General features: G+C 34.7%; 2 protein-coding genes across 2 annotated transcripts in view; both read right to left on the bottom strand.

The window, feature by feature from the left end:
- The window catches only part of LOC117335778 (Hermansky-Pudlak syndrome 5 protein-like), a 21,988-nt gene extending 13,721 nt beyond the window's left edge, over window positions 1-8,267 (bottom strand). The window contains exons 1-10 of the mRNA XM_033895961.1: window positions 7,585-8,267; window positions 6,678-6,795; window positions 6,050-6,214; window positions 5,359-5,469; window positions 4,788-4,901; window positions 3,834-3,940; window positions 2,626-3,076; window positions 1,996-2,071; window positions 1,165-1,242; window positions 809-897 (exon numbers count right to left, since the gene is read on the bottom strand). Coding sequence (XP_033751852.1) covers window positions 809-897; window positions 1,165-1,242; window positions 1,996-2,071; window positions 2,626-3,076; window positions 3,834-3,940; window positions 4,788-4,901; window positions 5,359-5,469; window positions 6,050-6,214; window positions 6,678-6,795; window positions 7,585-8,008 — 1,733 coding nt within the window. The 5' untranslated portion in view covers window positions 8,009-8,267. The remainder of the gene's footprint in view (window positions 1-808; window positions 898-1,164; window positions 1,243-1,995; window positions 2,072-2,625; window positions 3,077-3,833; window positions 3,941-4,787; window positions 4,902-5,358; window positions 5,470-6,049; window positions 6,215-6,677; window positions 6,796-7,584) is intronic.
- LOC117335777 lies at window positions 8,238-21,358 on the bottom strand. The gene is made up of 18 exons (XM_033895960.1): window positions 21,286-21,358; window positions 20,715-20,897; window positions 19,884-19,997; window positions 19,090-19,154; window positions 18,372-18,549; window positions 17,882-18,012; window positions 17,407-17,439; window positions 16,816-16,906; window positions 16,430-16,512; window positions 15,782-15,859; window positions 15,204-15,295; window positions 13,585-14,511; window positions 12,840-12,971; window positions 12,352-12,423; window positions 11,144-11,381; window positions 10,206-10,544; window positions 9,279-9,444; window positions 8,238-8,570 (listed from the first exon to the last, which is right to left on the bottom strand). The coding sequence occupies exons 2-18, from the start codon at window positions 20,811-20,813 to the stop codon at window positions 8,265-8,267; spliced, it is 3,144 nt and encodes a 1,047-aa protein (XP_033751851.1). The 5' UTR covers window positions 20,814-20,897; window positions 21,286-21,358; the 3' UTR covers window positions 8,238-8,264.

Genomic DNA, 21,358 nt, shown 5'->3' with positions numbered 1-21,358 from the left:
TTCTTCAAAATTATCTTAGTTTCAGAGTGCAGTTCCTTTTCATCTGATATTAAGAGTACTGACGTTTAAATTAAGATGTAGGCTAATATAACTGAGTATTGTAACAGTTCCTATTCATCTGATATTAAGAGTTCTGATGTTTAAGATGTATGCTGATGTAACTGACTACAGTTCCTTTTCATCTGATATTAAGAGTACTGATGATTAAGACGTATGCTGATGTAACTGACTACAGTCCCTTTTCATCTGATATTAAGAGTGCTGATGATTAAGACGTATGCTGATGTAACTGACTACAGTTCCTTTTCATCTGATATTAAGAGTACTGATGATTAAGACGTATGCTGATGTAACTGACTACAGTCCCTTTTCATCTGATATTAAGAGTACTGACGTTTAAGATGTAGGCTAATATAACTGAGTATTGTAACAGTTCCTATTCATCTGATATTAAGAGTTCTGATGTTTAAGATGTATGCTGATGTAACTGACTACAGTCCCTTTTCATCTGATATTAAGAGTACTGATGATTAAGACGTATGCTGATGTAACTGACTACAGTCCCTTTTCATCTGATATTAAGAGTGCTGATGATTAAGACGTATGCTGATGTAACTGACTACAGTCCCTTTTCATCTGATATTAAGAGTACTGATGTTTAAGACGTATTCTGATGTATTTGACTACAGTTCCTTTTCATCTGTTATTAAGAGAATTGATGTTTAAGACATATGCTGATGTAACTGACTACAGTTCCTTTTCATCTGATATTAAGAGCACTGATGTTAAAGACATATGCTGATATAACCTGGTCATCTTGGTACTGATGCCCCAGTGACATTCTGTGTCCTCCTGATATCTCTCACATGGCTGGACAGCTTCTGGCATGTAAGCGATCTGTAACAGAACAGCTTCCATACAGCTACAATGACATATTGACCATCAACTGTACTACTATAGTATTGAACAAAGCATTTCCATACAGCTACAATGACATATATTGACCATCGGCTATCATGTAATACTGAATGGATTCTGTAATATTCATTAACTTTGATATACCAAAGCAATATATGATTAGATACAGATGCTGATACATTTACAGAATCATCTTTATGTACGATGGCATGAACACAATATATCTATTGTAATTTCTGTACATACCAAACTATCTTTGTCTCTTTGTGAGGTAGACAGAGAGGCACCTTTAGCCATTTTCTCCTGCATCACTGAGTACCGCAGCTAGGAAATTGGGGTAAATACAGAATGATCAAATATTAAGAAATTTGTTGGTATGTATATAACTTCAATACAATATAGCCAATTTCATGCAGACTTAAAACCAGCAGTATTAGCATTTATATGTAGCCTGATCAAAGTTGGGCCATATCAGATTTTGTAAAAGGCTGATAAAACATATGACATGTTCTGATTATACGACTGTATACATGTATATATATGCCATGATAAAAAGTTACAGAACTGTCATTTATTTCTTATCAGGCTCTCTCATCCCATTAAAAGTTTGGCTGCACCTGTCTAAATTAAGAGAGAAGGATGATATGATAGGACCTGTAAATATGTGTATGCTAGCTTGATTTTAATTTATTGTTGAGGTCAAGCACACATAATAATATATCAGAAAACAATTAAATATTAAGAAGAGACATTTTCAACTAGCAGAAGGCGGGTTCCTTTAGTTTTAATTAGGTAGTTGGTCTACCGGTTTCGCCCACTTAGTCGGGCTTCATCAGGACCATCAGAATGGACAGCAATTTCAATCCATATTTATGTAGATATACATTTTTCAGAATCCCACATAATGTGAAATTTAGTTAAGGATATATCCAATCATTAAATTAGCACTTTATTCAATTTCATCACAAAGTTGTCATAAGCTTTTGGAGTGACCACCTTTATAATATTTTTAAAAGATATAAAGAAAACCACACAAACAATTTAATGATGAAAATGTGTATTTTGGGGTATACATACCTCAGGCATTAAGGTAGTTGGTTTCTTGGCCCACAGGTAGGAGTCTAGCTTCTCTAGGAGGTTATGTGTCACGTTTCTACAATAACAAGATATCAAGTTCAATAATGAATTTAATTATTTTGAATAAATTTAACTACACTTGCTATTTAACAGCAACACAAAAACACATCCACAACTTCATAAGTATGGCATTTAAATCATAGACAATCTAAATATAGGGTGATAAAATGGTATAAAATAAACATTTAACTGTAGGATATTACCTAATCGAAAGAAAGTATTTACAGCCGGGATCTGCAAATACATGTAATGGAACCCGTACATTATGTTATAATAATATCCTGGTAATCATAATATTTCCCTTTGAGAGTACTACTAATAATAATAAGTTGATCAACTCTACCAGTAATATGCTCACTTGAATGCAGAAGAGAGGTATATAAATTTACCGAAATATAATTTGGAGACACTACATGCACTGAAATATTTTTGTCTGATTCAATATTTTTATATTTGTCCCAAAAATATTTAATCTGAAATCCATTATTCCACTTTGACAAAGTTTTAGTTTAAGAGTCAAGATCACTAAAGACTACACTGATATAAATTATTTTAATGTTGGAACCTGACCTTTTTGTTCGATCTAGTAACATGGTTATCAGGGCCGACTGGTGGAAATAGGAAGACATTTGTCCTTTCTGTAAGTCACATTCTTGGAGAATGGTAACCGTAGCAACAGGTCCTAGGTGACACAACATCAGTGAAGCAAAGTCATCCCAGGAAATATAAGATAGGTTTCCAGGGCTACCTATACTTGTGTCTGCTACAGACTCATTTATTCCAACCGATTTCTTCATTATTCCTAAATCTTGATCCTCACAATCCTGTTTTGACACTTTCCCTGAGCCTTTCAGATGAGTAGTAAGTTTATCAGAGCTGTCCTTTGTAACGTCACCTGTACACATCTGGTCCTGTTTACATGATGTCTCACCAGTGATGAGACCAGACCGCTGGGACTTGTATTGTTTGTGTAAATACTTAACCACAAATGTCCATTCCTGCTTAGTCTCGGGCAAATAGTCTGTAATAAAGACAACATGACAAGAGTTACCTCCCTGTTACAGAAATAACCTGACTGACAGTCAATGTCATAAACATATTATATGTTCTATTTAAATACAAGAGGACTTCACCATTATTTTAATATTGCTTTCTCCTCGTAAAGCTTAAATGTAGATGTATCATCAGAACAACCACATATGACTAAAATTTTCAACCAATCAGAGCACAGGTACAGTCTATTTAGCTCAAATTTGTACATTCTTTATATTGTTTTCCACAAAAAAGTTTTATAACTTAAAGTTTCTATTTTTTTTATCATTTAAACTTGTCTAGAGCTGCCTTGATGTAAGAAATAGAAAATTGGTAATAAAACAATTCCCAAAAATCATGGGTAGTGCTAAAGCTACATGTTCCCTACTACCCCAGCTAAAATAGTAACAGTGACCATGAGCCAAAAACCCTGAAACCAGACAGTATTACAGTAATTGAGAAATTGTGGTCCTTTATCATTGAGTGAAGTTCGATAAAAATCCCTTGAGGAATGTTGATTTGCTGACAAACTTTGGTATTATTGTACATATGTACAAGAGGAACAGAGAGGAAACATATAGTCTCCCGGTTTCACTGGAAGGGGACTTGTAAATGACAAGCTCAGTGTTGATGAAAAACTGAAGGAAATGTATTCATTGCAATCACTGGGGTAGCAAGATGGACAAAAGAGTTCAGGCTTGATAAAACCATACATAATCTGAAAACTAAGGGTTGACGTGACTTACTATATCTGCCACCAAACAGGTTGATATCCCCCAAGTGTACAACTGTTGTTAGTACTTCTTCTCGTCTTTGTAGTTGTTGTAGCAACTGAAGGTAACCCAGCCAAAATCTGTGCATACCAAAAACACAAACCAACTTTAATAGTCAAAACGAACCTAACAAAATTAAATCTCTGTAAGTAACAAAATTAGATCTCTGTAAGTAACAAAATTAGATTTCTGTAAGTAACAAAATTAAATCTCTGTAAGTAACAAAATTAGATCTCTGTAAGTAACAAAATTAAATCTCTGTAAGTAACAAATTTTAAATTAGATCTCTGTAAGTAACAAAATTAAATCACTGTTAGTAACAAATTTTAAATTCGATCTCTGTAAGTAACAAAATGAGATTTCTGTAAGTAACAAAATTAGATCTCTGTAAGTAACAAAATTAAATCTCTGTAAGTAACAAATTTTAAATTAAATCTCTGTAAGTAACAAATTTTAAATTAAATCTCTGTAAGTAACAAATTTTAAATTAGATCTCTGTAAATAACAAAATTAAATCTCTGTAAGTAACAAATTTTAAATTAAATCTCTGTAAGAAACAAATTTTAAATTAAATCTCTGTAAGTAACAAAATTAGATCTCTGTAAGTTTCAGACAGAGTGCTATTATCAATTCTATCAACTACAGAGCTGAAAACTTTAATACCTCAGACAGGACAGAGACATCAGTTCTAGTTTCTAATATATTGGTACATATTATGACAATAACTTGTCGTCCCATGATAAGATAAATAGTATATATATTTGTACAGACTCAAATGGTGAACCCCTCCTACAGGAGAGTTTTAAATTGTCTCCAAATCTCAACCATCAGCGATTAAAATGTACTCTGAGATATCAAATAAGACTTTTTGCATGGTTAACACTTCAAAATCTGAGCAAGCAACAGTTTAACTTCAATACAACTTACCCTGAAGACTGTACTAGCTCAAGAAAATCCTCTTTCTCCCGATCATCTGCTGCCGAATTTAGGACATGGAGAATGAATTCAGGTTTTTTCCAATCTGCTAAATGACTTCCTGGCCTAAAACACATTTTAGATAATCCAATTTATTTCTGAGAAATTTATCATAAAAAGATATGAAACATATATGATGAGACATTACAGAATTATCAAAACATTTTTAAAAGGGAAAACACGACTCAATCATATCCCTGGGCCAATGTTAAATATACATATACACAAATTTTCAGAAATCAATTTCGGAAAATTTTCTTAAAATTTTCATTCTTGTCAAATTATTTTCAATCTTTTTTCAATATAATTTTTAATTTTGAATGTTATGTTCTTTTATAAATTATCCAAACTTAAACCTTTTCTCTAATTTGTTGCTAGGCAACGGCTGTTAAATAGAGGTGATCTGGAATCAATCTTCACCTTGTACATGTATCATCTCCCACCTGTACTCCCAGTATTTATGAAACCATTCTTTTGTTAGTATTTAGATAAAAACTCGACAGAAAGGGGTTGATTTTTCTACCTTGGGGCGTTGTCCTTCCCAGTCAGGTCGACAGTTGGTCTGTTCTCCACTAACATCATCTCCAGCCACTTGAGGCGAATGAGGGGATGACCGTATACCGAATCACATTGCCTGGAAGATAAAATTTGAACCTAACACTAACATACCATGTATGTGCACAGCCCCTAAAATTTTCAAACTCTTACAATAAATTAACATCATTGGTTTATAAGAGTACACTTGTTCAGACATGTTGTCATGACATCACTGACCCTGGTGTACAGTTCTGACTTTTAGTTGTTGTAATGTCATTGACTCTTGGTGTACATGTACTGACCTGTTATATATAATAAGTTGTCATGACGTCATTGACCCTTGTGCACATGTACTGACTTGTTAGTTGTCATAACGTCATTGACCCTGGTGTACATGTACTGACCTGTTAGTTTTCATAACGTCATTGACCCTGGTGTACATGTCACTGACCTGTTAGTTGTCATGCCGTCGTTGACCCTGGTGTTTAGTACTGACCTGCTAGTTGTCATAACGTCATTGACCCTGGTGTACATGTACTGACCTGTTAGTTGTCATGCCGTCGTTGACCCTGGTGTTTAGTACTGACCTGTTAGTTGTCATAACGTCATTGACCCTGGTGTTTAGTACTGACCTGTTAGTTGTCATGACATCGTTGACCCTGGTGTTTAGTACTGACCTGTTAGTTGTCATGACGTCGTTGACCCTGGTGTACATGTAGGGAGAGAAATACTGGCTGACAGACTGACTGTGGTACTGACACATGTAGTAAACATCAAGGGGCTGTATGTGGATACTATCCTGACAAATCTCCAGGGCTTGGTGTAGGTTCTCCTCAAAAAGCCTGTACAATTATATTTATTAACAAGACTTTAGAAGTTGCTGTGCAGGTTTGAAACTACGTCTCTCCAAAACCCAAATAAGGTTGGTGTGCGTTTCTTTTGTTTGAGAACACAAACTAAATAATGATTTCCATATTCTGGTTTGCTTTCGTATTAAAGGTTGAAAATCTGTATTCAGAAAGCCCTACCTACCCATATGTAAGACCTTGCCTCCTGGTCGATTTACAGCATACCAAGATATCTTTATAAGGGTGGCCTAAGTTACATACATGCACAAGGGAACATTAAGTTTTTCTTTCATAACATATCACATGGTTGGATTACATTAACGACCAAACAGAGTGAACATAATATAATGGAGAAGGTAGCCTACCCCGGTAAAGATATTAAATCTGTGGTAAGAACTAACATGATTAATCAGGTTTATATTAAGACTAAGAGAGACCAAATCAAGAAATTACACACTTGGTTACACAGGAAAGCATTTTCTCTGCACTGTAGCCTCCAGTCTTCAATATGTCTACCGCATAATGGACCTCTTTATTCATCAACTTCACAAAAAATATGTCTTTCTTGTAAAACTCTAAAATGAATAAAACAAACAGTTCATATAATACATTCCTTTAAAGATTTAATTGTGCTAACTTTAATGTACAAATTACACATTCCATGTTAATGGTTGCTGTTGCTGATTCATAACTTCAGAGGAAAAAAACAACACCAGAATTAGTACGTGTAATGGCTGTATATGAGCATATCCAATATTATTTTTTTATGTAACAAGAGGTCACCAGAGTCTTATACTTATAATTATCTTCTATGTATTTATATAATTCAAAACAGTTCCTATAGAAATAATAGCAAATTTAAGCCTCACCCTAGAAGGAAACATGAAACCAATGCAAGGGGCCATGAAATTTACAATTTTGATAAAGCACCTTAAGAACCTTCCATCCTTGAAGAATATATTCGGGCCCCTGGGTGGATGGAACCAAGTAAATAACAATTTTGAATGACCATTGCAGAATTTTATCGAAATTGGTTTAGAAGTGTTTGAGAAGTAAAAATATGCAAATGATAGCTAATGACGGACGACTGACAATGCACAGGGACAGACAAAGATGGATTGAAAATTAAAGGAATAAAATCATAATTTAAAGATAAATATAATTTAGGTCATTTTCTTCCCAATGTCTATACAAGGGATCAATCAAAATACCTCTAGCTTAAACTGGAATGCTGTTAAACAGACAGAGCTTTCAGTTATAAGTCAGATCAAATATCAGACGCTGTCACTGACTGACAAAACATTCAGTAGGCTTGTTAATGGTTTAGTTAAAAACCAACCCCTAGTATTATTTCCTACACTTACCTTGTAAACACTTGATGTAGGTACACCAAAACTGGAACAGGTTTCCATGGTAACTATGTAACTTTTCCTTTACTCTACACAAGTCAAGTAGAAAACAATAATTCTGTATAAATGTACAAACATCTTCATCCTCACTTACAGGTGATTCCTGTCTGTTAATATCATCTACTACAACACCAGGCCGATCCTGGTCCCCTGGATTTCCAAATGAGATGTGTTGTTTAGGAGTAGTAAGAACTCCATCTTCTTCGGTCTGTTGTACAGACATATCTTTGATTCTCAGAGAGTCTGACTGACTTTGATCAATAACATTATCAACTTTAGTTGTCGAAGGTTTAGAATATACTGACACATTTCCATAACAACCAGCCTGGAAACAGGTCCGAGCTAGATCAGCCACATTTCGAATGAGGTCATCGGGCATGTTAAATGGGTCATTACTATGGATACTGTCACTCACTTCTTGAGCTAATTCCACCGAGAACACCTCCAAACAAGGAGACAATCGTTGTACGTGACCTATGACCTTTTCAGATTGATCACTGTTCTCCACACAACTTGTGTCACTGTCCAAAAACTGGTGTTTTGTTTGTCCCCCTTCAGACCAACATTCTGTCCATCTGTCAGAGTTAAAGGGATCTTGTGTTATCTTCTCTTTTCCATCTTCTTCCTGTCTTACGTCATCCTTCAAAGTCCCTGAAATTGTTTTCGTCTTTGTCTTGTACCCGACCAGAAGTATTGATGTCTGTCCTTAACCGGTTGTTGTAAAGTTGAGTGTGTAATTCATGTAGGGTAATGTTCAACTGAACAACCCAACCCCTCAATGTCTCCAATACAGCGTCTCTATTTAATAACATGGCTGTGTCTTGCAGCATCTTCAGTGTACTTTCAGTCTTTGCCAGTAAATCAGATAAATCTACAGGTGGTTCAGGTCTTCTTTCTTGTTCATGGCTGCCTTCCGCGATGCTGCCAAAGCCTGATTTTGTCTGTAATACAGCAAAATATATTTTACTACAAATAAGCAGCCTTTCCTAACGGAAAAAGATTATCTGGAAGTACAGTGTAGACAAAGGGCTTTATTGCAAAATTCTCATGCTTACAAATATTCTGTATGATGTTGGATATGTCGTAGTTACATTTATTTTTTATAACGTAATACTCATAACTGAAAAGTAACAAGGTATATATCACTAGAGTTGTTAGCTCATAATAACAATTGCATATTTTTATACTTCACTGAACAGCCATAAGAAACCTGATTGGGCTATAAATAGTATAGAGAAAACCCAGTATTTGGAAAAATGATACATTTAAGTTATTAATTTAAAAAGTATCTTAATATGTGTTAGAAATGATGATCGTTGACAAAACGTATAGTTAGTAGTAGGTCAGAGGAAATGAGACACGAAACGTTTAGTTAGTAGTAGGACAGGGGAAATGAGACACGAAACGTATAGTTATTAGTAGGACAGAGGAAATGAGACACAAAACGTATAGTTATTAGTAGGTCAGGGGAAATGAGACACAAAACGTTTAGATAGTAGTAGCTAGGACAGAGGAAATGAGACACAAAACGTATAGTTAGTAGTAGGTCAGGGGAAATGAGACACGAAACATATAGTTAGTAGTAGGACAGAGGAAATGAGACACAAAACGTATAGTTAGTAGTAGGTCAGGGGAAATGAGACACAAACTTTATCTGGTACAGAATCCATCATTAACAGGTCCTCTCCAGACAGGGACTTCGACAGTACATTCATCGTCGACAGGTCCTCATGTGAGGGAGACTTTGTTAACAAAGTCTTTTCCTTGATTGTCTTTAGTAGCCTCCTCTTGGTCACTGTGAACTTTGACTGCAAACTAAATAAAACAGTATTTTACTATAAGAGGATCTGAATTTTCAGTTTCACTAATTAATGCATTATCTGACTTTACTTAAACCATGCACTGAAGAAACTTGCCACAAAGTTTTAACAAATTGCTGACAGACAACAGTAAGATCACAGCCTGTGTAAAATCTGTGTATTGGACATATTTAATAAGCTAAGAACACTGTCTGCACAGATCATATCATAAAAGAGTATAATTATACCTATATAGGAGTATATATATAATTACCTATATAAGAGTATAATTACCTATATAGGAGTATAATTACCTATATAGGAGTATAATTACCTATGTAAGAGTATAATTACCTATATAGGAGTATAATTAACTAAATAGGAGTATAATTACCTATATAAGAGTATAATTACCTATATAGGAGTATAATTACCTATATAAGAGTATAATTACCTATATAAGAGTATAATTACCTATATAGGAGTATAATTACCTATATAAGAGTATAATTACCTATATAAGAGTATAATTACCTATATAAGAGTATAATTACCTATATAAGAGTATAATTACCAATATAAGAGTATAATTACCTATATAGGAGTATAATTACCTATGTAAGAGTATAATTACCTATATAAGAGTATAATTACCTGTATAGGAGTATAATTACCTGTATAAGAGTATAATTATCTAATATATAAGAGTATAATTACCTGTATAGGAGTATAATTACCTATATAGGAGTATAATTACCTATATAACAGTATAATTACCTATCTTTCATACTGATGAGTGACACTTTAGGTGAGGTGCTGGTGTGACTACCCCCTGTTGGCCCCTCCCATGACTGACTGAGCGGACTCTGGGACGGGGAGGAGCCAAGACTGCTGGAGTCAAAGCTTGATGTCAGGTCTTTTTTGTCTGTACTACTCATGAATTCAGCCGATTTCCTTTCATAGCTGTTGGAGAATTCAGCTGTTTTTCCATCACAACTACCATTGAGGACAGAGGAAGGTCTGTGTCCATTGTTTCTGTGTGGGGCACTATGAGCTGAAAGAAGGTTGGCTGCAATGTCTGACTCACTTTTCACCTTCATCATTCCATCATTCTTTCTGTGAAATCATCAAAACAAACTTAATAAGATTCGCCAAGTTAATTTACAATGCAGTACCAGTTAAGAATTTTGATTTCTTAACATACCAAATTCAAAATACAGTACCTCTTGTTTTAAGAATACAAAAAATGTACATGTATCAAGTTAATTTGGTAACCTCATAATACTGTGTGATTTTAGAAATTAGGAATTCATAGTCATCAACCTTAAGAGAAACTTCAGACTGAAAATTAAAGGGGCATTCCTTTGTTTGAATAATGTTTAGGTCATCAAAATTAAACTTACTGGAAAATGTGTATTTTTTCCAAGGAGTAAAAGTTATAATCTTTTAGTATTAAGTCCTGAAAATTCTTAATTCGACCTGAAGTATCACTAATTACCACAAAGACACAGTTTTTGTATACAATACGCCTTTTTCCCTGTACATTTCGGTGTTAATTTCATTACATGTAGGCACAAACACTCATATAATCATTGTTCGGACATAGACCTCATCAACAGAATTTGCGCATGTTTCTGATGGCCGAACGAAGGAATGCCCCCTTTAATAAATTAATACTTAAAAAGGGGATATCTGGATATCTGATCATAACAAACCTGTCGTTGGTCCGAGTCCCATTGTTTGGTGGTTTTAGGGATGTTCCAGACACAGGATCACAGCCCTCTGCCATAATACCACCAAGTGATGACCGTGACTTCTCTGAATTGACCTCTGACAGATTTGCCTTATTTTCTACATTCTTCTCTTGTGATGGGCTTATTCCTAAGTGGACAGTCTCTTCAGAAAAAATGTCATCCTCATAAATATCCAGAGATAAGGACTTTGTTAAGGAACCTGTGAACAAATTTACAGGTTCTGTTACAGTAAAAACTTTTTTTATTTTCTTTTATTTATTCTGTCCAGAATTATTTCTATGAGCTGTAGCTAGATCTTGGACGTGAATAGTACATGTAATTTTTATTACATGTACTATTCACATTCAAGAACTAGCTCAGTTGCTTTATTTTTCCGTCTAAAATTACAGAAATACTGTTTCTTCCATTAAATTCCTCCAATATATACAAATTCTTCTGCTGGACTGTTATCTGGTAAAAAGCTTGAAGCTATTTTTATGACTTTGGTGTAATGAATTTGGACACTTTGTTGTAAAACTCATCCAAGTGTAAAGCTATATGTCTCATGTACAATTTTCAAGTGAAAACAGGAAATGTCCTTTGTCTATAAGTAGAGCAATAAAGAGTTCCTCGATCACCAAAAACAGAACAAAATGGTGATATCGTCGAGGGAAATAAATAGCTATTTGGGACGTTTGTATTTTAACAAACATGGCGGATGACGGAATGCCAAGGTGGCGAACTTAACGAGGAAATTGTATAGGAGGGAAATCCATTCCAGAGGTTTAGGTGGCGGTATGCGAAGGTGGCGGTAGGTCAAGGGTATACAGTAATAGTACACTGTACTTTGGGAGACTTTGGTGTAATAGGTTAGGGAGACTTTGGTGTAATAGGTTAGGGAGACTTTGGTGTAATAGGTTAGGGAGACTTTGGTGTAATAGGTTAGGGAGACTTTGGTGTAATAGCTAGGTTAGGGAGACTTTGGTGTAATAGGTTAGGGAGACTTTGGTGTAATAGGTTAGGGAGACTTTGGTGTAATAGCTAGGTTAGGGAGACTTTGGTGTAATAGGTTAGGGAGACTTTGGTGTAATAGGTTAGGGAGACTTTGGTGTAATAGGTTAGGGAGACTTTGGTGTAATAGGTTAGGGAGACTTTGGTGTAATGACTTCTGGAGACTATCAATGCATTACCTGTATCATTTGACATTCCCTCAATTACACTGGTACTTGATGATCGTTTTATACTGCCACCAGACTTGGTACCTAAAAACAGAAATAACTTAATATCTATCATCCTGATAAATTCCTACCCCTAGGCTACTTTAAAGCTGTTATAATATATTCTATCCCAGCATAGAGCTCCATCTAATTAGTTCCCATCAACATCACTTCTGTCTGGATCACAGGTTAAAAGCAGTACACACAAATGTGGATAGCAACATTGATGTTAATAGTTCAAGGGTTGAGTAGGAATTTTTACCTGAATATCCTAAGTTATCAGTAATTCCAGAGTCATTTAAATATTCACTACACTGATTTGCATCATGGTCGATACACTAGGGGTTACATTTGAAGTAGAACCCATGTGTAAAATAAATATTTCATACACTGTACACGACACAATATTGATCTATGTATTACAACAGTAGACTTACATGTTGTACAGCTAGACTACCTACCTTTCTGCCTGGTTTTGTTCCCTTTACTGGTAACACCAAGATTTACTGTTTTCACTCTTTTCTTTTTCTTCCCCCTCCCTACGTTACTGGACACCTCTAAGGTCGGAGTCAAAGCCAGCACTGGAGCAAGGTCTGTAAAACATGTCAGTTGTTTTAAAAACATATCTTTTTAATATATTTGATACCAATAAACAAATGTAATCACTTTGACACCAAGTTATGTAGCTCTACAAAATATGTTAACATTTGAGATTTCTCCAGCCATAAGTGAATAATTTTCCTAGATTTTTACATACGCCTCACAAATTTAATCAGACAATTAGCTAGGCCAATTACAGTCCCCCACCAGAGGTGAAATTACATGACAAGAATGTATAGATGATAAATTTGTATAAGTAATGTTCCTTGATTTTGGTCAAAGGTCAAAAATGTAGGTCAGAGTGACCTACTTTTGATACATGACACACCGCCTCACCTAGGTGAACTCATAACCCCAGTATAAAGTCCAGTGTCAAGCAATGTAGGAGATAGCTTATATTTTATGGACAAGTTAATGTGCAGAAGGACAAACAGACAGACACAATGTAACCCCCAGCTGGTTCCTGGTGAGGGACTAATAATGAATTCTGCAGTGACATCATTGATTACTATCAAATGGAATCAAGTGGTGAGTTTGAGCCAGACGGGCATTTAACTGATAATTTATGTATTAAAATTGTCATTACATTTCAAATTTAACACTAACCTTCATCATTTTGCAGGATCTCTTGTGATTTGATTGGCAAAATATTGTCTACTTCATCTCCTGTACGAATAGTAGCACTATTATCGTCATGATTACCATCTACATGGTTACCATCTGCATTGTTACCATCTACATGAAGCAAGGCACTAGGGGTCTCAAGTGATGTCTTCCCATTTCTTTCTCCATCATTTTCTAAATCACAACCAGGCTCAAGGTCATGACTGCTGTCCAGGATACCCTCACCAATCTCATCTTCGATATTGATAATGTTTTTGCCAACTATGACCTCATTAGACTCTAACTTTTGTGAATGAGGTCCAGAATGTTCTTCTACAGATATTTCTCCTGACACATCTTGTTCCTGTGTATTGTCAGTACCACTATGACATTCATTAGGAGCATCACTGTGATCCTTACATGCCTGTCCAAAACTTTCACCATTGGGAGGAAATTCTGTAGCTGAAAATTCTTTATGTGAGTCACCATCAGATACTGTATCTACACAATCTAAGATGGCGTCCTCTGTAGATGGCATATTGACAGTGTTCAGAACCCTGCTGTAACTCTGGACAGAAGCAGAACTACTCGACCTACTTCTATTTGACTCAGAACTATCCTCATCATACGAGTCATCAATGTTTTCTTTCTTTAAAACTTCTACCATAAAATTGTTGTAGACCTGCTCCAAGTCTGTTCCTTTGATCTGTTGCTGAATATTCTGTAGTCTCTCTACAGATAAATGTCTCCGCCACTTTCCCTTGAGAAGTACCTGCTGGAATTTATGACACAGATCTGCGGCTAGCATCACATTCTTTTTCTGAAGGATGGAGACAACCTGAGACACAGAAAACATTTGGATCCTCTGCACCTCACCACTTGTCAGAAACAGGTACATGTCACTCTTCACAGTACACATGTCCTTGATACCTGCAATCATTAAGTTAAATGATGTTTAATGACAAAAATTTGTAATAAAAGTTGCCTGGGTCAGCTGGTAACCCCCGACAGTATTGACTATAGATTTCAAAAGCATGCAAACACGTACCTTACATAATTTATGCAGCAGTTTAGACATTTCCTTTGCTTACACTCACTATATAATGCAGATTTACAGTAAAAGTAGAATTAAGCATGGTATACATCTTAACTGATATTCATTTACAATAGGATATTGAATGTTTTCAGATTTTAGAATTGTCTATTTGGAAAAATTTCCGGAGTGTTCGATCATCAATTGTCAAACCAGACATAGAATCTAACAGTATTCATGTACATTATGTAGTTTAATCTATTATTGAATTAAGTATCTTAATTTAATATTGAATTTAATGATTTTACATAAAGAATTGTTACATGAAGAAGTTTTAATTCTCTATTATACTATTTTTGCAATGTTTCACCTCTGTAAAGCAATGGCTGATGGTGGATATTTTTCACTACAGAGACATCATGAACAGACTAGTCTAATGTCACTTATAGTATCTACCTGGTATTTATTGTATGTGTGCTACATGTATTTCAACATTGAACAGAAAATGGCCTCTATTATGATATACAATGTTTTTATACCTGGTACATTAACTTGTACCTTTTTATCTTTGTGAGGTGAATAAAGTTACCTGTCTCTAGTTCTGTCCAAAGAATGACCTTCACCTTGACTGGATTTAGAACATACACTCGGTTGTTTCTCCAGCTCACCAAATACTGCGACCTACAGTTAAAGAAATTTGTTAAATTTTTTCGCAGTGAGGAACAGAGGTGATCTAAAATGTACATATCTATACACAGTGTGAAGGTATTGAAGAATAGCTGATTGGCTAATTAGAGTTGTCACCACTATATCTGTAAAATGAAGAACTGACAGCAGTTCAATAAAGGATGTATAACAGTTAAAGTTTTTTAAGTTAGAGAATTAATCAGGGTGTAATACTGAAAGTAAAATCAAAATCTGCAATCCTCATTAATTAGACCACTTCCATTCCTAAAGAAAAAGCAGTTTAATTAATTCATGGATAAACTAAAACATTCTTTTCTTTTCGCAGATCATGATTTACAATTACAATTTCTTTTATAACACCTTAGAATTCAAGAAAAAAAGTAAGTCTTGGTTACATATACCAGATGCCTGTATTTTCATGGTAGCCCATGCAAGACATTTAAGTCAGGTGTAATGTGGTCTATCCCCCTCCCTACTTACCCAAACATTTTCAGTCGAGGTAAGTTGATACCCTGTCCTGCCCACTCTGCTGCTGGTGTTGTAGCCCACTCTTTCTCACTATAACAAAACATGGGACCAAACGTTATGAACAGGTCAGACGTTAACAAAAAATTTTCAATTTTAATTTGATTTCACTTTCATTAAAATGCATGTACCATCCCCACTCCATTACCAGACACCATTTCATCATTATATACTACATTGAAGATCTGTATTTCATGAAGATTTCTGCAATTTCATAGAAGATGAAGTCATAAATTACTCGATATCCATAACTTAATTATGTGGCATGACTAAAATGACTTAATGTCAATCACTTCAAACAGAAATGCTGTAAATCCCTTTAATGGAAGGTGTTGCCAAACTTACCTGATGTCAGTAGCTATAATAGCACATGTGACCTAAATTACCTTATGTCAATCATTTTGATAGGAGGTGTACGTGGCCGAACTAATCTGATGTCTATCATTTTGATGGGACCGGAGTTGTGTCCAAACTTGCTTGATGTCATTTACTTTAATAGGTGTGGCCAAACTTACCTGATGTCAGTTACTATTATAATAATAGGAGGTGTGGCCAAACTCATTTGATGTCAGTTACTATAATAGGAGGTGTGATCAAACTTACTTGATGTCAATCACTTTAATAGGTGGTATGGCCAAAAGATGTTTAAACTGGTGAGTACTGAGAACATTGCCTTCGTAGTCTACCTATAAATAAAGATCAAATCAAGAATTATCCAGAGATGTATGATCACACAAGACGACACAATTTGATAAATTCAGACATAAAATCGTTAACCAGATCTTTTAAAAACTTTCAACATATATAGAACATCTCTTATTAGGTATATAAGAAAACATTTGCAGATTTCATTTTCTTCCACTCAAATCAAATCTGAATTGGAGACAAAAGAACTAAGTGGTACCAAATAATAATTTATAACAGATATTTGATATAGAGTTTCTAAGCTTGTGTCTAATATATATATATCAAATATCAAATTACGAGACCTCCCAGACGCGAGAACTTGGCCGTGCACAGTACATCATAGGAAGGGACGTTTTACTCAGCTTGTAAAAACAGGCACCATACTCTCCCTCCCTGTAACAAAGCAATAAATCAATCATTTCAAATCATATCTCTGTCTAGTATTAAACAAGGTTACAGAAATATGAGATTCAGATGTGCAGAGTTTTACTATCCTATACTAATGAATATAGAGGATACGGTACATTAGTTCTGTGCTCGCAAGTAAAATTTGTTATTAGCAGGTTATTGTCCTGGACAACACGATACACAGACTAACATACTGATGTATTAACATTATTCAAAGTGCCAACATTATTCAAAGTGCCAACATTATTCCCTATGGTAGTTTCAGTTGACCTTCAGAAATAGTCCAAACTACATAAAACTTCACAATGAAGTTGTGAATTTCCAGCTTTTACAATTTTTGTGATTTGCTGCAATTCTGACTTGATCTTCTAAAATATATAACAGTTTTAAAATCCTTTGCCTCAGATAAAAGAATCACTGCATGAACAGCAGTTAACAGCCTTGTATTACTTTGTCACAAAATCAGCAATTTAAACAGCGCAAACCTTGGTTTCTTTCCAATCTGTGAATACTGTTGTCTACAAAACAGAAATACTTTAATGTATTTGAGGTGTTAAAACAAAGATTATAATTGCCTTGATATCAATGATTGAGCTTTTTCAAAATTAATGCATAGTGGATCATGAATTCACAGCACAAAAGTGATGTATTTATGACCTTAGATAAGACCATGCAATTTTGAGTCTTCTAATTATATATACAATCTCAAAGACAAATATTAGAGAGAATTTACAGACAGATTAATATAAGACTAAACCTTGCCTCATTAGGATAGAGACTGTTAAAATATTGATAGCAAGGACTCCTGTCGATCTCTAACTGCTAATGTATACGAAAGTGTGTATTTCAGAACGACCCATACTTCATAGACCATTTAAGGTATAAGGTATAAACTCACACAAGCCTGACAGGGCTATAAAACCACCCTATACCTGAAGACAACACAGAATGACCCCATACCTTATGGTGTTACACAAGTAGGCTCTTGTCATTGTGGAAACCAGCAATTTGTTGTCAGACCAGTCCATCTGGATTACTGATGACTCAAGACGCATGATGACGTCTGCAGGCATTACTACCAGATTCTTCACCTAGTTTACAGAATCATAGGTCAAGGTTGAATAAAAGACATCAAACAGGCATCAACTCATCGTGACCCATACATTCACATAGACTGAACCCATTTCTCAGATACCAGTGCTAATACAGACCAACATATATACGAGATTGTGTAGGTCATCCAATGATAACTATCAGGACTCCTTACCAGAGGTAAACTACCCCAAATGTAATTAAGCCCTGCATTTCACCTCTGTCAATTCATCTAATTTCAAAAACAGGCGAATGATTTCTGAGATCTTAAACAAATATTTCTGAATATTTCTGAATATTTTGGTAATGTTCCTACACCAATGACAATTCAATGACCAAAAAACAAACTATAACTCACCTTGGGGACAACTGACGTGGAAACTTTGCCTGTAGCGTCTGCTACATAGATTTTCCCGCCAGAATGTTCCCACTGAATACAGGTAACTGTAGTCCTCATATGTTCAGTGATGAGCTTCAGTCTCTCTGGTCGAGCACGTTTATCAACATTCATTTCCATCACTATGACATGGCCATTCCTGAAGTGTTCAATTTTTCATCAATTACAAATTAAGAGTGATATTGAGTCCCAGACACATAAAGATGTGGTCAACATTAATATATAACCATTTTGATTTACCTTTAACAATTCACAGGTATTATAATCTGACAACTCTACACTAAAAATCATTTCACTATATCATCACATACATGTGCTGAAAATGTGTGTCAAGACTATTATGCATGTAGCTAGGCTTAGAGAAAAAAAAGTTTAAACAAGCAAATTTATTGATACTTTTATGAAGTTTTCCAATAATATTTTTTTTAATTTTAAAGCAGAGATGTACAATGTACTATGTACAATGCTTTGATAAGAACATTTTTAGCATTTGTAAATTAAGAACATTTTAGCATTTGTTAATTTATCAATATTTTTTATGAAGTTTTCTGATAATATTCTAAAATAAAGATTACAATGTATGTTACTTTGATAAGAACACATTTTTATCATTTGTTCACTTCTACATGTATATTATGTATGCAGAAAAGATAAAATTCCTGACTTTAATCATACTTACAGTGTTGAGAAGGCCACTAACTTCTCATTGGGACACAAGGCCACAACATTCACTGCTGCTGGATCCTACAAAGGATCAAACAAAACTACATATTTGCTACCACATTGATATCTCCATGAATTAAGTATGTAAATACACTATAATGAAAATGTACCTGTAACGAAAAATTTCAAAAGTTTGACACTTGACCTTATTTTATGACCATCAATTTAGTAAGAAAAAGAACCATGACATTTTCTGCTAACAATATTATAATGTTAATATTGATTAAATCTGTCAAAGGGTTCATGAGATTTCTTGTATACATCTGCTGGTAAGTCATGGTATAACTAAATCAGACGTGTACATTTTTCATATGGTGATCTTGTCTGTAATCCAAGTTCTAATGTGGCAAAAAAAATGTAATAACATCTAACAATGCTACGTCAGAACAATATTATATGGTTACTTTATTGTAAACACATTTGTATTACGCCAACAAAATTTTTATTGAATTCATCAAATTATAATGTATTCAGAATTGACACAGCCACTGGGATCATGCAAGTATAACCAAATTTAATATTTAATAAACAGATTGCATCATTCAATCCATAATTCAGAAGAATAGTTTATTTAGTCCCTGGACACATCCTATCAAGAATATTGAACATCAGTGCCTACTGGGATTACTGGATGCAAAATTTTGTACCCTGGAAATTGTACATTTACACGAAAATATTTCAGGATAATATAATTCTATACCAAAATTATGTAGAAAAACACAGCTTCATTTTAGTATTTAATCAACTTACCACCTCTGGAAACACAACTTGGAGATGCTTTTGAGTATTTCTATCAAAGATGTATACATTTCCAGTGTTGCTCCCTAGGGCTATGAATCTTGTAGACACAGACAAGCATGTGAACTGAAAAAATTATAGAGAATAAAAAGCATCTGCACAAGCCCAAACACCAAAATGATTACAATGAATTGTCTTTCTGAAAGTGAAGTCAGTAGGAAAGGTTTGTAGAAATAGTTCCAATCAGGGTTTGTTGTATCCAATTGAAAACAGGGATTTGACTAACACATAAAATGTCATAAAAGGGTCTGTAAAAACAGTCAAAACTCTTCCCTGAGGTATTGGGACCAACTGGTGAACTGTTTCCTTCTGCCTTGGCCTGCAGCCTTGGGAAACAGTTCATGGGGTTGGTCTCAATACCAAGGGGAGAGGTTTGACTGTTGATTAATAAGGCATTAAACAACTGTATACCATATTCTATATTTTTTAATGTTAAATTTCTGGTACAAGATTCTGTACCCTCTATACTGGACACAGCATGTGGTAATTGTTTTAATAATGGTTTTTTAATGTAACAATACTACAGATCATATTCTAGCCTTGAAATTGTGAAAAAATCTAACATTTTTTCCAGTGTTTATCCAGTTATTTTTTAAAATAATTTAAATCATTAGCACACACTACCTTAAGCTTTTCTGGTAATTCCATACATTCACAGTTGGGCATAGTGAAAAACTACTTCCCCTCTTCATAGGGTTTACAGAGATCCCATGAGATAATTTTCTTTTGTATATGGGTTATTCAATATTTTACAGGATCCCAAAACTATAACAGCAAGCTCACCTTGAGTCGAGCTGAACCCCGCAATGGAGTTTGAAGGGTTTCCAGTCGGCCGGACTCCAACAGAAGATGTGTCCATCCTGGAGGGTCAGCCATGGTCATCAAAGTTTTTCTTTTCAACTGACCATCTTGACACCCAAACACATTACCAGAGTGTGTTATACTTTGGCATTTATTGATATGTTCCTATAAAGAAGTTATCAATACTTTTAAAATTAGAATCTCACTACGTGACCCAAATCTACATGGATATAATTGTGTAGCAGCTACATATATATTTATATTCATAGTCCAAGTTGCTACCTGCAAGTGACAATTTCCACATTGCTAACTCTTAGAGCATGTAACGTTATATGTAACGTAGAGCTGCTGTGATGCTGCTTCTGCAGATAGCAATTTGGTTGTACTGTCAATGTTACTAGATTTACGGCTATAGTAAACTAATCAAAAGGATTTAAAGTCTTTATGTTTTTCAAAATGCTATAACAGACTATTACAACATCAATCAATGGTAATATTCATTATTAGCTGCATTCATCCATAGTACATCGACCAAGCAGCCAAAACAACCTACCGCCCTTCGTTGTTTATTTTCACTTTGCTCCCTGCATCACATGATGAGCAAAACTTCCACAAAGGGAGATAAC

This window comes from Pecten maximus, chromosome 10 (assembly GCF_902652985.1).
Source record: "Pecten maximus chromosome 10, xPecMax1.1, whole genome shotgun sequence".
Taxonomy (NCBI): domain Eukaryota; kingdom Metazoa; phylum Mollusca; class Bivalvia; order Pectinida; family Pectinidae; genus Pecten; species Pecten maximus.
This window is presented reverse-complemented; position numbering and strand designations above follow the sequence as displayed.

Coding starts and splice junctions, on each gene's coding strand:
- LOC117335777 (XM_033895960.1), bottom strand. CDS start 20,813: ATGACCATGGCTGACCCTCCAGGATGGACACATCTTCTGTTGGAGTCC. Junction 18,550..19,089: donor TTAGTGGCCTTCTCAACACT/GTAAGTATGATT, acceptor TGAACACTTCAG/GAATGGCCATGTCATAGTGA. Junction 15,860..16,429: donor ATTAAAGTGATTGACATCAA/GTAAGTTTGATC, acceptor GTTTTGTTATAG/TGAGAAAGAGTGGGCTACAA.